The sequence below is a fragment of the Panthera onca genome, chromosome E2 (genome assembly GCF_046562875.1).
Source record: "Panthera onca isolate mPanOnc1 chromosome E2, mPanOnc1 haplotype 2, whole genome shotgun sequence".
NCBI lineage: Eukaryota > Metazoa > Chordata > Mammalia > Carnivora > Felidae > Panthera > Panthera onca.
Genome location: NC_138353.1, coordinates 26,319,567 through 26,335,919, shown reverse-complemented (window position 1 = coordinate 26,335,919; position 16,353 = coordinate 26,319,567). Strand labels below are relative to the sequence as shown.

The 16,353-nt window shown below is 36.0% G+C and overlaps 1 protein-coding gene across 1 annotated transcript in view; it reads right to left on the bottom strand.

Moving 5' to 3' along the window:
• The window catches only part of LONP2 (lon peptidase 2, peroxisomal), a 102,362-nt gene that overhangs the window by 36,882 nt on the left and 49,127 nt on the right, over positions 1–16,353 (bottom strand). The window contains exons 9-10 of the mRNA XM_060650823.3: positions 10,490–10,640; positions 8,269–8,395 (exon numbers count right to left, since the gene is read on the bottom strand). Of these exons, the coding sequence (XP_060506806.1) occupies positions 8,269–8,395; positions 10,490–10,640 (278 nt within the window). The remainder of the gene's footprint in view (positions 1–8,268; positions 8,396–10,489; positions 10,641–16,353) is intronic.

Here is a 16,353-nt window from a genome sequence, read left to right as displayed (position 1 = left end):
ACCAGTTTGCATTCCCACCAACAGTGCAAGAGGGTTCCGTTTCTCCACCTCCTCTCCAGCATCTATAGTCTCCTGATTTGTTCATTTTAGCCACTCTGACTGGCGTGGGGTGGTATCTGAGTGTGGCTTTGATTTGTATTTCTCTGATGAGGAGAGAAGTTGAGCATCTTTTCATGTGCGTGTTGGCCATCTGGATGTCTTTAGAGAAGTGTCTATTCATGTTTTCTGTGCATTTCTTCACTGGATTATTTGTTTTTCGGGTGTGGAGTTTGGTGAGTTCTTTATAGATTTTGGATACTAGCCCTTTGTCTGATATGTCATTTGCAAATATCTTTTCCCATTCTGTCAGTTGCCTTTTAGTTTTGTTGATTGTTTCCTTTGCAGTGCAGAAGCTTTTTATCTTCATGAGGTCCCAATAGTTCGTTTTTGCTTTTAATTCCCTTTCCTGTGGAGATATGTCAAGTAAGAAATTGCTGTGGCTGAGGTCACAGAGGTTTTTTCCTGCTTTCTCCCCTAAGGTTTTGATGGTTTCCTGTCTCACATTCAGGTCCTTCATCCATTTTAAGTTTATTTTTGTGAATGGTGTAATAAAGTGGACCAGTTTCATTCTTCTGCATGTTGCTGTCCAGTTCTCCCAGCACCATTTGTTAAAGAGACTGTCTTTTTTCCACTGGATATTCTTTCCTGCTTTGTTAAAGATTAGTTGGCCATACTTTTGTGGGTCCAATTCTGGAGTCTCTGTTCTATTCCATTGGTCTATGTGTCTGTGTTTGTGCCAATACCATGCTGTCTTGATGATGACAGCTTTGTAGTAGAGGCTAAAGTCTGGGATTGTGATGCCTCCCGCTTTGGTTGTCTTCTTCAATATTACTTTGGCTATTTGGGGTCTTTTGTGGTTCCTTACAAATTTTAGGATTGCTTGTTCTAGCTTCGAGAAGAATGCTGGTGCAATTTTGATTGGAATTGCATTGAATGTGTAGATAGCTTTGGGTAGTATTGACATTTTAACAATATTTATTCTTCCAATCCATGAACATGGAATGTTTTTCCATTTTTTTATATCTTCTTCAATTTCCTTCATAAGCTTTCTATAGTTCTCAGCATACAGATGTTTTACATCTTTGGTTAGCTTTATTCCTAGGTATTTTATGCTTCTTGGTGCAACTGTGAATGGGATCAGTTTATTTCTTTCTTTTGCTTCATTATTAGTGTATAAAAATGCAACTGATTTCTGTACATTGATTTTGTATCCTGTGACTTTGCTGAATTCACATATCAGTTCTAATAGACTTTTGGTGGAGTCTATCAGATTTTCCATGTATAATATCATGTCATCTGCAAAAAGTGAAAGCTCGACTTCATCTTTGCCAATTTTGATGCCTTTGATTTCCTTTTGTTGTCTGATTGCTGATGCTAGCACTTCCAACACTATGTTAAACAACAGCGGTAAGAGTGGACATCCCTGTTGTGTTCCTGATCTCGGGGAAAGCTCTCAGTTTTTCCCCACTGAGGATGATATTAGCTGTGGGCTTTTCATAAATGGCTTTTATGATGTTTAAGTATGTTCCTTCTATCCCGACTTTCTCGAGGGTTTTTATTAAGAAAGGATGCTGAATTTTGTCAAATGCTTTTTCTGCATCGATTGATATGATCATATGGTTCTTATCTTTTCTTTTATTAATGTGATGTATCACATTGATTGATTTGCAAATGTTGAACCAGCCCTGCAGCCCAGGAATGAATCCCACTTGATCATGGCGAATAATTCTTTTTATATGCTGTTGAATTCGATTTGCTAATATCTTATTCAGAATTTTTGCATCTATAACTTGGCAGGCCAGAAAGGAATGGCGGGAAATATTCAATGCGACGAACAGAAAAAATATGCACCTGAGAATCCTTATCCAGCAAGTCTGTCATTCAGAATAGAAGGAGAGATAAAGGTCTTCCCAAACAAACAAAAATTGAAGGAATTCATCACCACTAAACCAGCCCTACAAGAGATCCTAAGGGGGATTCTGCGAGTGAAATGTTGCAAGGACCACAAAGGACTAGAGACATCACTACAGGCATAAAACCTAAAGACACCACAATGACTCTAAACCCATATCTTTCAATAATAACACTGAATATAAATGGACTAATTGCTCCAACCAAAAGACATAGGGTATCAGAATGGATAAAAAAAAACAACAAGACCCATCTATTTGCTGTCGACAAGAGACTCATTTTAGACCTGAGGACACCTTCAGATTGAAAGTGAGGGGATGGAGGACTATTTATCATGCTAATGGAAGTCAAAAGAAAGCCATACTTATATCAGACAAACCAGACTTTAAATTAAAGGCTGTAACAAGAGATGAAGAAGGGCATTATATAATAATTACAGGGTCTATCCATCAGGAAGAGCTAACAATTATAAATGTCTATGTGCCATATACGGGAGCCCCCAAATATATAAAACAATCACAAACATAAGCAACCTTATTGATAAGAATGTGGTAACTGCAGGGGACTTTAATACTCTACTTACAGCAATGGATAGATCATCTAGACACAGGATCAATAAAGAAACAAGGGCCCTGAATGATACATTGTATTAGATGGACTTGACAGATATATTTAGAACTCTGCAACCCACAGCAACAGAATATACTTTCTTCTCAAGTGCACACGGAACATTCTCCAAGATAGATCACATACTGGGTCACAAAACAGCCCTTCATAAGTATACAAGAATTGAGATCATACCATGCACACTTTCAGACCACAATGCTATGAAACTTGAAATCAACCACAGGAAAAAGTCTGGAAAACCTTCAAAAGCATGGAGGTTAAAGAACACCTACTAAAGAATGAATGGGTCAACCAGGCAATTAGAGAAGAAATTAAGAAATATATGGAAACAAATGAAAATGAAAATACAGCAATCCAAATGCTTTGGAATGCAGCAAAGGCAGTCCTGAGAGGAAAATACATTGCAATCCAGGCCTATCTCAAGAAACAAGAAAAATCCCAAATACAAAATCTAACAGCAAAACAGCAAAGACACCCCAAACCCAGCAGAAGAACAGAAATAATAAAGATCAGAGCAGAAATAAACAATATAGGATCTAAAAAAACTGTAGAGCAGATCAACGAAACCAAGAGTTGGTTTTTTGAAAAAATAAACAAAATTGATAAACCTCTGGCCAGGCTTCTCAAAAAGAAAAGGGGAACACTCAAATAGATAAAATCATGAATGAAAATGGAATTATTACAACCAATCCCTCAGAGATACAAGCAATTATCAGGGAATACTATGAAAAATTATATGCCACCAAACTGGACAACCTGGAAGAAATGGACAAATTCCTAAGCACCCACACATTTCCAAAACTCAAACAGGAAGAAATAGAAAACTTGAACAGACCCATAACCAGTGAAGAAATTGAAATCAGTTACCAAAAATCTCCCAACAAAGAACAGTCCAGGACCAGATGGCTTCCCAGGGGAACTCTACCAGACATTTAAAGCAGAGATAATACCTATCCTTCTCAAGCTTTTCCAAAAAATAGAAAGGGAAGGAAAATTTCCAGACTCATTCTATGAAGCCAGCATTACTTTGATTCCCAAACCAGAGACTCAGCAAAAAAAAAAAAAAAAAAAAAAAAAAAAAAGAGAGAGAACTACTTGTTTTATTTTAGAGAGAGAGCGTGTAGGTGAGCAGGGGAGGGGGGTGGGAGGGAATAGACAGAGGGAGGGAGGGAATGAAGGAGGAAGAGAGAGAACCCCCAGCAAGCTCCACACTCAGCATGGAGTCCAACAAAGGACTCAATCCCACAACCTGGGATCATAACCTGAGCTGAATTCAAGAGTTGGAGATGTTTCACTGAGCCACTCAGGTGCCCCAAATGTTCATCACATTTTCTTAAGTGCTAAACTTCCTCACATTTAAAAATTCCTCATTATTGTTATTTCTTAAATATTCAGATGTATTTTCAGCTATAACTTTCCCCTTTATATGGATTTTATCTTGAATAATTATCCTATACTTAAAAATGAATCCTTGGTTCTTCAATTTATATTGCCAAAGTAAATCTGGCAGCAGATAAGACATCATTTACTCCTTGATGATATGTTAAGAGCTTTCTAAACCAAAATTTGTCAATTTAAGAAAATTTAAGATGAATTTATCATACTTGAAAAATTGCTGGAAGAATCAGAAAAATAAAACTTTTTTCCAACTAAAGCAAAAAATAATCATAATTAAAAATCTGTTTTTTTTTAATGTTTATTTATTTATTTTTAGAGAGGGAGAGACAGAGACAGAGACAGAGAGAGAGAGAGAGAGAGACAGAGCACGCGTGTAGTGGAAGGGCAGAGAGAAAGGGAGAGAGAATCCTAAGCAGGCTCTGCCCTGTCAGTGCAGAGCCCTATTGGGGGGCTCGATCTCATGAACTGGGAGATCATGACCTGAGCCGAAATCAAGAGTCAGACGCTTAACCGACTGAGTCATCCAGGTGCCCCAACAGAAATCTAGAGTTTACTAGGAACTGAACTAGTCACCTCTATTCAGTGTATTTTCAGAGACTTCTAAAGAAAGAAAGTATGCTGATACAAGCACCGTGAATTTGCGAAGAAGATTCTAAATGTGGTTAAGCAGAGCCGTCTTAAAAAACTTATGTTAGATTTAAATTCTATAAGCTACTGCATAAAACATTATTTGGCACAACCATTTTTGGCCTCCCAACTCTGGATAGATTTGAATAGCATCAGGTAGAGAATATAGATTTATCTGAAAAACTGGATTTGATTAGGCAGTCACACATATATTCTAAACTTTAGGGAAGCAAATTTCAAAAGTTTAGGGGCACCTGGGTGGCTCAGCTGGTTGAGCATCCAACTTTGGCTCAGGTCATGATCTCACGGTTCATGTTTGAGCTCAGTGTTGGGCTCTGCGCTGACAGCTCAGCGCCTGGAGCCTGCTTCAGATTCTGTGTCTCCTCCCTCTCTCTCTGCCCTTCCACTGCTCACGTGCTTGCTCTCTCTCTCTCTCCCTCTCTCAAAAATAAATAAACATTGGGGTGCCTGGGTGGCTCAGTCGTTGAGCGTCCGACTTCAGCTCAGGTCAGGATCTCATGGTTTGTGGGTTTGAGCCCTGTGTTGAGCTCTGTGCTGACAGCTTGCTCAGAGCCTGGAGCTTACTTTGAATTCTGTGTCTCCTTCTCTCTCTGTCCTTCCTCTACTTGCACTCTGACTCTATCTGTCTCTGAAAAATAAATAAATATTAAAAAAAAAAATTAAAGATAAAAAACAATAGGGGCACCTGGGTGGCTCAGTCGGTTAAGTGTCTGACTTTGGCTCAGGTCATGATCTCACGGTTTCGTGCATTCAAGCCCTGCATCTGGCTCTGTGCTGAGAGCACAGAGCCTGGAGCTTGCTTCAGATTCTGTGTCTCCGTCTCTCTCTCTGCCCTTCCCCTGCTTGCACTTGGTCTCTTTCTCTCAAAAATAAACATAAAAAATTTTTTTAAAAAATTAAAAAAAAAATAAATAAAATAAACACTAAAAATTTTTTTAAATTCAAAAGTTCTGAGAAAAGACAAAAACTCTTGGCCAAACACTCTAAAATAAAACTCATTTGAATCAAAGGGATAGGAAGAGGTAAGCATAAAGTCCATTATTATACAACTGCATATAATTTCAGTAAGGAAGAAAAAAGAGAGGCATGTTAAAACTAAACAAACCAACATGTAAAAACAAAAACAAAAACAAAAACCCAATGTAGCTTCCTAGACAACTAGCTGATGAGCTCAGATTAAAGGGTCTGGACAAAAGATGAAAGAACAGGGATTGCGGAAGCTTACCGGGGAATGGCATGAACACGTAGAATTGGTACCAGGAAGTTCAGAATAAACTGCCAGAAATAATGACAACCATAGCAATACAAATGAAATACTGCCTTTTTTTTTTTTTTTAAGGTGGTCAGAATAATAACGGGCTAGGAGCTAATGGAGACAATATAACATTAACAACTGATTGAAAGAAACTAGACACACCATCTCTATTTACTATTTTTAAACCAAAAAGGGAAGAATGGCCATTATCAAATGAGAAGTAGCTGATGTTTCTTATCTATGATATGAGTATGAAGATGCTACCTATGCCAATTTCCAGAAGACATAAAACTAAAGATAATCAAGATAAAAAAAAATCAATTTGCTGCAATGGTAGCTGGGACCGACAACAAAATATACATAACTACAAACTCCTCTCCCTTTGGGCTTTAAAAAATTCAACCCTATGAATACAGAATGAGACAGACTGAACTCAGAAATTCGTATGAAAAACAAGTGAAGATGTTTGGTAACTGTAAGTGCAATATGCAAGAGAATAACCTAAGAAAGCTGTATCTTCAGATACAGTCATAAAATAATATAATCAAAATAAGAAAACCAGTAGTCTTATACCACAAATTGTTTGGGCTACATCTGAAATACTGAGTTCCACTCTGGGTGTTTAATTTTAAAAGGGACATTGATTTCACAGACATCATCCAGAAGATGACTAATCAGAAAGGTGAAAAGTCTTGAAAGTGGGTCAAGAGGAAGCGTAAAGAGAATAGGAATGTTTAACTTGAAAAAGAGAACATTTATGGGAAGTGGACCTGACTTTTTTTTTTTTTTTTTTTTTTTTTAATGCCAGAGGGGCTGTACAAGGGAGGAATTTATCCTTAGATTCCAGGTGCTTGTTTAAGGCAGAACTAGAAAAATATAGGGAGGAGAACATAAAGATTATTTTATAACCATTTATTTACTTACCAAAGAGTAGACAGCAGTGAGCCCTCTAGCACTGGAGGAGCTAAAGTAGGCTAGTTATACCATGAGGGAGGTAGGACTAGATGAGACCTGAGATCCCCTCCCCTCCTCCTGAACATTATGGGTCTCAGACTAGGACACACACAAAGATGAAAAATACATCAAAAGATGAAAAACTATATCCTAAGCTTGGTAGGTCACTAAAAAATAGCCAAAACTTGCTTGGAGTGGCAAATACCTATGCTGTTTTTAAATATATTAAAACTGCTCAGAGACATTTCCTAATGTCCATAGCTTTTAATATTTGATGTTTTGGGCAAACAAGTTTATAAAAAAGAAATAGTTCTCGAAGCAACAATTGGGAAATACAAATAATGATTACTCTTCAAAGTCATTATTATTTTGATCCAGATTTTTTTTTTTCTTTCACTCATATTTTACAGATGGGGAAGCTAGGAAAAAGTTTAAGTGACTTGTTGAAAGTTACGCAAAGGCATCAGGGGTGTTATCTGGAATAATATTGTTGGAAGACTTCGGCATATAAATCACCTATTTTATTTCCCCTGGCATTATCCACACCATGAATCACAAGTTATGAAAAGGAACTCCCAGGTCATATCTAGTCTTACTGTTTTGTGTATAAATTTAAACAGACTTCCAAACAGACTTCCATAAGAAGGCTGGCTTAGATCAAAAAAAACCAGTCTGACTGGCCAAACTCTAAGTCAAAGTTTAAAATGGAGAGATAACTTTGCTTCTCCTAAAAAAAAGCAGTTACTGCGAGAGGGCTGCGTGAGGAGTGTTTGGCAGCTCAACACAATTTGCCAGATGATGCAATGGATCTGTAACACTGAGCCAGGAAAACTGTAAGAGGCTGTTGCAGATATAAATTCTCAACAGGGTATATTTTCCATTCAAACATGCAATCTATAAATCAGATGAAGCAATACTCTATTCAGATAATTTACGTAGTGCTGGCTACAGGCTTAAGCACTTGGTAGCTAACTTGGGAAAGCACCCTCTCTATTGTTCTGGTGTTAATTCCCAAGATGAAAATTCTAAGGATGTTTAAAATCTCTCAAAGAGAAGAAAAGAAAATCTGAATAACTTAAAATAGGTATCTAAAAGTAGCATCCCACCTCTTAAGAGAATTTAACTTTTAAGGTCCTGGGCATATAAGGTGTCTCAATATTTTCCTTGTTTTTGGTTCTTAATTTATCAAATTAATCCCTTACACTGCTATTGTGAAAAAGTTGAAATTCTGGCTCAACTAAAGTCCTCAGCTATGAAGATACTCTAAATGCTTTCCCTATGAATTTCTGCCTAATACAGAGCTCTATGTAAATCAAGTTGTGGTAATGCTTGCTGGGAATCTGATGGGGAGAGAGAAATGGATGCTATGAGTTGCCAGTAAAATAATCTTCTTTTGAGACTCCAACATTACAGAGGCCTCAGGATGGCTGACTAACCTGGTGATGATGTCAAGAGTAGTAACCTGTGGGATCTGAATCTGCTGAGGAGTCAGCCCATGCTGTTCCAGCTGCTTTGGGATCAAGTGCCTGTGGGCAATCTCGACCTTCTCTTCTTGTGTATACCCTGGGAAAAAAGTGACCTTTGATTACAAAATGTAATTATTCATACAGCTTCCACGGTGCCACATTTTTTTTTAATGAATCAAATGCAGACTCAATGGATCTTCAATTCAGACTGAATTTAAGTGTTACTTCAACTAAAATTATAATCAGAATAAAGAAATTTAATCTCCAGCTAATAACTGTTAATATTTCCAACTCTGTCCACAAACAAATAAAAAAAAACATTTACTGAGCACGGTTTGAAAGTCTCTTGATTAATAATACCTCTCTGTGGGAATGCAAGCTGGTGCGGCCACTCTGGAAAACTGTATGGAGGTTCCTCAAAAAACTAAAAATAGAACTACCCTATGATTCAGCAGTTGCACTACTAGGCATTTATCCACAGGATACAGGTGTGCTGTTTCGAAGGGACACATGCACCCCCATGTTTATAGCAGCACTATCAACAATAGCCAAAGTATGGAAAGTGCCCAAATGTCCATCGATGGATGAATGGATAAAGAAGATGTGGTATATATATACAATGGAGTATTACTCGGCAATCAAAAGGAATGAAATCTTGCCATTTGCAACTACGTGGATGGAACTAGAGGGTATTATGCTAAGCAGAATTAGTCAGAGAAAGACAAATATCATATGACTTCACTCATATGAGGACTTTAAGAGACAAAACAGATGAACATAAGGAAAGGGAAACAAAAATAATATAAAAACAGGGAGGGGCACAAAACAGAAGAGACTCATAAATACGGAGAACAAACTGAGGGTTATGGGAGGGGTTATGGGAGGTGGGATGGGATAAATGGGTAAGGGGCACTAAGGAATCTACTCCTGAAATTATTGTTTCACTATATGCTAACTAATTTGGATGTAAGTTTTAAAAAATAAAAAATAAAATTAAAAAAAAATAATACATCTCTCAAAGAAGAGGAAAAATCTCAGTCAAATCTTATGAGGTAATTATCTCCTTAACTCAAATGCAAATTTTTATTATTTAAAAGGCAAATAATACGTCTCTTTTCTTTAGCATAATTTGATACGTAAATGGAAAAATTTACCACAGCAACAACAACAAAGACTTCAATTAAGTAAGTGATAGGTTCCAAGGGAAGAGATGCAAAGGAGCTATTTTCAGAACCCTGGCTATAAATATTAACAACAAAACAAAAAGTAAGACATTTCCCTAAAATTTTTTTCTCTGTACATTTGGAATTATACATATAATTGATATAGTTAAAAGACTTTATGTTCTTATTTATTTAAAGGCCTTATGAGCATAGACTTTGCCTTTAAATCCTGTAAGACAAAATTCTCCCTGAACTAATTGCCCCCTTTCCATTTAATAAGCAAAATAAAAAAGAACTGATAAGACAGTTTTTGAGTAGAAAAAGGTAGTAAAAAATGCCAAAAAAGTAAGAGATAGGATAACTGAACCTACAGGAAAAGAATGGCATCGTATGTGTCTACCTGTGCAGCAGCTGTCCTGATGATTTCACTTCAGATCATGTATCTTATGGATTCTCTGCCTTAATTGGGAGTTTCCAGGCAATTGGATCTCATTACTTATTTATTTTAGTCTTATAAATATGCACACAATTTTTTACTCCACCATATTTAAAATTATTTTTATGTATGAGTTTAGAAATACTTTTAAAGAAGAATGTCTTGTTTTCCAAGACACTGGAAAACGTTCTTTAATGCTAAGTCTAAAACTGTTACACAAAATTTATTCTTGACATCTTACAGAACATACATGTAATCTTATGTCATGATTAAAACAAAGTTTTGCTGTTCCAGACTTTGAATCTACATAAAAGCTGGTTTAATTTTTATTTTTTCATTTTCTTATTTTTAACTAGGCTCCACGCCCAATGTGGGGCTTGAACTCACGACCCTGAGATTATGTGTCATGTGCTCTACAAGCTGAGCCAGCCAGGAGCCTCTGTATAAAAGCTGGTTTATATCAGACTTACAACTCTGAAGATCATCCACTGGCAAATCAACTTTTTGTTCAAAACTCCACAGCACAACTTCAAGGGTTATGTTCAGAAAGGCAAAAAATATCAAATAATGATTTTATTTATGAATCAAGTACCTGGGACCTGAATGATCTCCATTCTGTCCAACAAGGCAGGTGGAATAGTAGCAGTTGTGTTGGCAGTAGCTATAAAAAGAACTTGGGAAAGGTCAAAGGCCACATTTAGATAATGATCTGTGAAGTTATGGTTTTGTTCAGGATCCAACACCTGTGAGAGAACAATAAACATTTAAATACAAAGTTCCAACAGAAAGCTGTATAAATTAAAACACATATGATGTATTAGCAAGTTCAATATTTCTGCTCAATATAGTTAGTTTGAAAAACATGGGTATAGCACTAAAACCTGAGCACCATTCTTACATTCCCCACATTCTAAATAGTTTAAAAAAAAAAAGAAAGAAAAAAGAAATGTGTTCAATGTCAAAATTTTTGAATATATATAAATGTACAAGGAAGCAAAAATTACCCTTTCAAGCTCTGTTCTTAAATCTACTTATTAATGAGTGACTCTGTGGCCATAAATAAGTTACCAATCCTACAGAACCAGTTTCATTTGGTAACACATCCCCTCTTAACTGCTTTGGGCATATGAAGAAAATGTGTAGAGTATTTTGAAATTCTCAGGAATAGGTAAAATAATTAGTATACTTCTCAAACATTATCAGAAAATCTGGTTATAAAGTCTCTAACTGAAAGGAGAATTCTAAAGAAGAGAAAACTAGTAAAAATTACCATGCTACTATATTCTGATACAGCACAAGGAAAAATTCACTTTTTAAAAATGCCTTAAAGCAAAACTTGTTTTAAATGAGCAAAATATCAGTATCTCTTAGAATATTTTAATTGGAAAATTATGTAATTTATCAATTAGATTCTTAAAACATTGAACTACTGGGTATGAGAGAACATCTTCTTTAGGTTACTGTTCAAATGCTCCCAGTCACAGGCACTCACTGTGGAGAGGTCTACATAGGACTTTGTGCCTTCTACCTGTTGTAAACCTTTAGTATGTTATTAGTTTCATTTACACTAGACTAGTATAAATATAAACAGGGTTGACATACAACATATTCAAAAAGGAAGTAAATGGACTAAAATGTTTACCAATCACAATTTTACCACAGAAGCTGCTTTTTCTTGGTTCTGATTCCCTTTGTAGGCTTTACTTATTTTTAAACATATCTATAAGTTAGTCGTAATTCAAAGCCCTTTACAGAGAATCGTGAATTTGGTAAACACTCATTATTGGAAACTCACTGTTTACCTAGAATACAATTTTCAGAAAGTTCTACTCTTCATGTTTTCACAAGATTTAATAATGTTTAACATTATTTAAAAAAGGTCTTTTTTCCAAGATCATACTAATTGTGATCAGTATAAAATTGGTTCAGAGTAATCTTACTATCAATTATCTGAAAACTGTTAATCAAGGTATGGAAAATAAGGTAGTCTTAGTTAAATCCATTATATATAGATAAATAAAATCTCTTCTTTAATGCCTCTAATTAAATCTAATACATACATGTTGGATAAATTTTAGAAATGGCTGTGGGACCTGACCAAGTGATTTTTTTCACTTAAAATTTAAAGACAATGGGGTTTAAAGAAAGTAGGAAAATTAGTAAAGCAATAGTTATGAGAAGAGAAAACCAGTAATGCCCAATTTGCTTGCCTCCATCTTTTATTTAGGAAAACACAAAAGAATGTCGAGTTTAAATAGCGTCAGAAATACTGATGAACAGCCAGCTAAAAAGAATTTCTAGTAATCACTATTTAGATGAAATCTTCAGGTAAATTGGTGAGTCCATGGAGAGATAAAAATCACAGTCAGAACTTTTTAGCCACTAGGGGGGCCCAGGTGGCTCAGTCAGTTCAGAGTCTGACTCTTGGTTTTGGCTCAGGTCATGATCTCACAGTTTCATGAGTTCAGGCCCTGCAACGGGCTCTGTGAAGACAGTGTGGAGCCTGCTTGGGATTCTCTCTCACCCTCTCTCTGCCCCTCCCCCACTCAATGCTGTCTCTCTCTCTCTCAAACATAAATAAATTAAAAAAAAAAACAAAACAAAAGAACTTTTTAGCATCAAATCTCTTGTTTTCCTCAACTTTAGAGCCAGGGCTTCCATGGACCAACTCATCCACACACAGGAGCTGCTTTCAAGAACAGCTAGAGCTGTTTTTTCTCTCTTTAAAAGGTTCTTCTACATCCATCCTAGGACTACAATTCCTACCTACACAGTATGACTGGTAATGGAAATAGCCATGATATGACACCTTATTCTTAGGATCATGAAATCAGAGGTGGAATAAACTATGGGGAGGGGTGTATGCTAAGAATTGTTCTTCAGCCATAATTTCTGGCAAGAGAAGAACTACAGATGTTTGCAGGCAATCCAGGAATACACTCCACTCATTAGAGATGACAAGGTAACTGTCACCTTCAGTATAATTATATTTTTAAAAAATCTGTATGTTTTAGAGATAAAGACTAAATACTTATGAAAAGACATGACGTCTGAAATTTGATTTAAAACAAATAGAAACGGTGGAGGAGAATGGGTAGGAATAGATAAAACAAGATTGGCCATGAGATAATTGTTAAAGATGAATGATGAGTTTACATAATTCATTATACTACTTTAATTTTCTTATGGTTGAAATTTTCCACAACAAAAAGTAAAAATAAATAAAGTAAAATAAAATAGCTAAAATCAACCCTGGAAGCTATACGTAATTAATACTATAGAAATTAAGTGGTAAGGACAAACTTGAAAAAAATGTCCAGAATATTGGAGAAAAAGGCACTAAAACTATATAGGGGACAGGTATGTAAAAAATAAAGACATCTAATTCATAGCTAATTGGCATAGCTAAAGAAAAGGTCTCAACAAATGTAAAATACAGAATAATTAAAGAAATAATCATGAAAATATTCTGGAAGACGCAACACTACACATCAAAAAGCCATAGACTCCTCTTGTACAATAATAAATGACAGGCTATTATTATTGAAATACCACCTACAGAATTTTCAAGCAAAATTATGACTAGCTTAAAATCTTTTTAAAATCTTTAAAATACAGAATATATGTAACACATATAAGATATGAAGCATAGCAAATGAATGAACTCACTACCCAACTATTGATGACATTTTATGTTTAGACTAATGTCCACAAAAGTGGATGGTTTATAATGACCTACTAAAGTGCAAGTAGAAAATATTAGCCTATATAATCTTTATGCACTATACATCTTTATCCATAAACACCAGAAAGAAATTATTTTTTTAATGTTTATTTCTGAGAGAGAGAGAGAAAGGGAGCGCACAAGCAGAGTAGGGGCTGAGAGAGAGAGACACAGAACTTGAAGCAGGCTCCAGGCTGTGAGCTGTCAGCACAGAGCCTGATGCAGGGCTCGAACTCACGGACCCAAACTCACGGACCGTAAAATAATGATATGGGCCAAAGATAATGGTATGCTTAACCGACTGAGCTACCCAGGAAATAACTTTTTAAAATACTTAATGTACAGAATGGAAGTAATGCCCTCACTTGGCACAAATATCACATTTTGGGATATTCCAGAAGAGTGGAAACTCCACAGTGTGCAAGGGCTGGTTGTGTTGCACTCACTACCTGCTTGCACTGTAGTTACAGAGGACTGTAGTCCATGTAAGCCTGATTAAGTGTTTTTACAGATTAAAAATGAGGAGTAAAAGGAGTAGTTTTAAAAGATTTTTGCAAAGTATCATTAAATAGAGGCAAAGATGTGAACAAGAAAATGACAGAGACACTTTTATTTCCTGAATAAGCTTTGATAGTCACATCATGAAATAAAAACAATTATATAACTAGAATATGTTGTTTTCAATGAAAATGTAATTATCTTTTAAAATTTATTGTTACATATGTATGTACATAATATTAGTACAGTGGTACTTACATGTTATATTATATGTATATTCTTTGTTATGCATTGAATTGTGTCCCTTAATGTGACTATATTTGGAAGTAGGGTCTTAAAGGAGGTAATTAGGATTAAATGAGGTCATAAGGGTGGGGCCCTAATCCATTATGACTGGAATCCTTTATAAGAAAAGAGAGAGACAAAAAGACCAGGGAAGCAGAGGCACAGAGAAAAGACCATGTAAGGAACAGTGAGACGGCAATAGTCTGTAAACCAAAGAGAAAGAGACCTGAGGAGAAATCAAAACTGCCAACACTTTGATCCTGGACTTCCAGCGTCCAGAGCTGCTAAGAAAATAAATATGTGGGTTTTTGTTTTTGTTACTGTTTTTTTAAAAACCACCCAGTCTATGGTATTTTATTATCATAAACATTTGCTTGTCACATATATTTGTATATAGTGGGATATATTTTCAAAATTTTGAGAACAAAGCATATGGAGATTATTGGTGCAGACAACAAAGACACATTAGTAAATATAAAAGGCCTCAAAACATTACCTACAAACAAATCCTTGAAAAAAGTATTCCAACTAAACAATAGATTAATCATAATAAAAGGATCAGAAGTGATGAAATCATTTAAGCACAGAGTTAAAACTAAATGTCTGAAGAAGCACTTCTAGAATGGCAGTGTAAGGAATTATGAAGATCTGCTCCTCCTTAAAAGCAATGAAAACAGTAGTAACAATTGTCAAAACAGGTTTTTGAACTCTAGAAATTAATTTGCAACAATCTGTGGGGTGTTTATTCACGAAAAACTGATGAATCTCAGCAAATAAGGCCAGCTCTGTGGTATTTTAACTTGCTTTTACTCTCATCCTCTTCTCCCAAATTAATGGTAGCCTTGAAAACCAACAGCCTCACAACCACAATAGCTGTGAAATACAGTAACCTAGCAACCGCTGTAGGGGGCAGAATAGGATTAGAACTTCCCAAAAGCCCTTTCCCAAAAGAATTGTCAATATTTGGCATGTTGGGCAGTTCCTTGGAAGAGCTCTATTCTCAGGATTTATCTTTATTTGATCTGACTCAGAAAACACAATGTGTGAACTGCCCTATCCCTCGGGCATCTGTCAAAAACAACCAGTAGCAATTGTTCAACACTGCAGCTGCCTCAGGCAGCAATACCAGTTGGGGCTAACAAGAGGCTGATCAAAAATTTAAAAGGAAAAACTGGGGAATGAGATACCATGGGGGCCTTTGAAAAGCTCTGAAGTTTTCCAGGGAATCCTGAAGGTCATGCAAATATACAGGACTGTAAGTATGACAAGAGAAATGGTTCTAAAAGTTCACCTATGGCAGACACTGAGGCTGTGTACAAGCAGGAAGTGCTAGCTAAGACAGAGTTATAAAGTATCTGCCCAAAGTTAAAGGCATGCCTCAACAAACACACACAGAGCCTTTGACAAAGAGTGGAAGACCTTTGGGTTTAAGCACTTAAGGATATCTCTGCCCAAAATCATTAGCTGACCACTAAAGAAACTGCACAACTTCAGCGGCCACATACAAGAAAGAATAGACTTTAAAAGAATGAGATCAGGAAAATCCCTAAACAAATAGCAACAGTAACAACAATTCTTTGGTATGTGTGTGTGGGAGGGGGGCAGGGTCTTATATTATTTAAATATAATTGCAACACTTTATATGTTCAATTTCAACAAAGAAATTATGAGACACATAAAGAAACACTAAAGTATGACTTAAAAAAAGAAAAAGAAAAAAAGAACAGTGAATAAAACTGTCCCTCAACAAGCCCAGATGTTGGACTTCTTAGGCAAAGATTATAAATCAGCTATTGTAAATATGTTAACAAAAACTAATGCAACAGCATGGATGAATATTTTTTAAAAAATTTTTAATATTTTATTTATTTTTGAGACAGAGAGACAGAGCATGAGCAGGGGACGGGCAGAGAGAGAGCAAGACACAGAATCTGAAGCAGGCTCCAGGC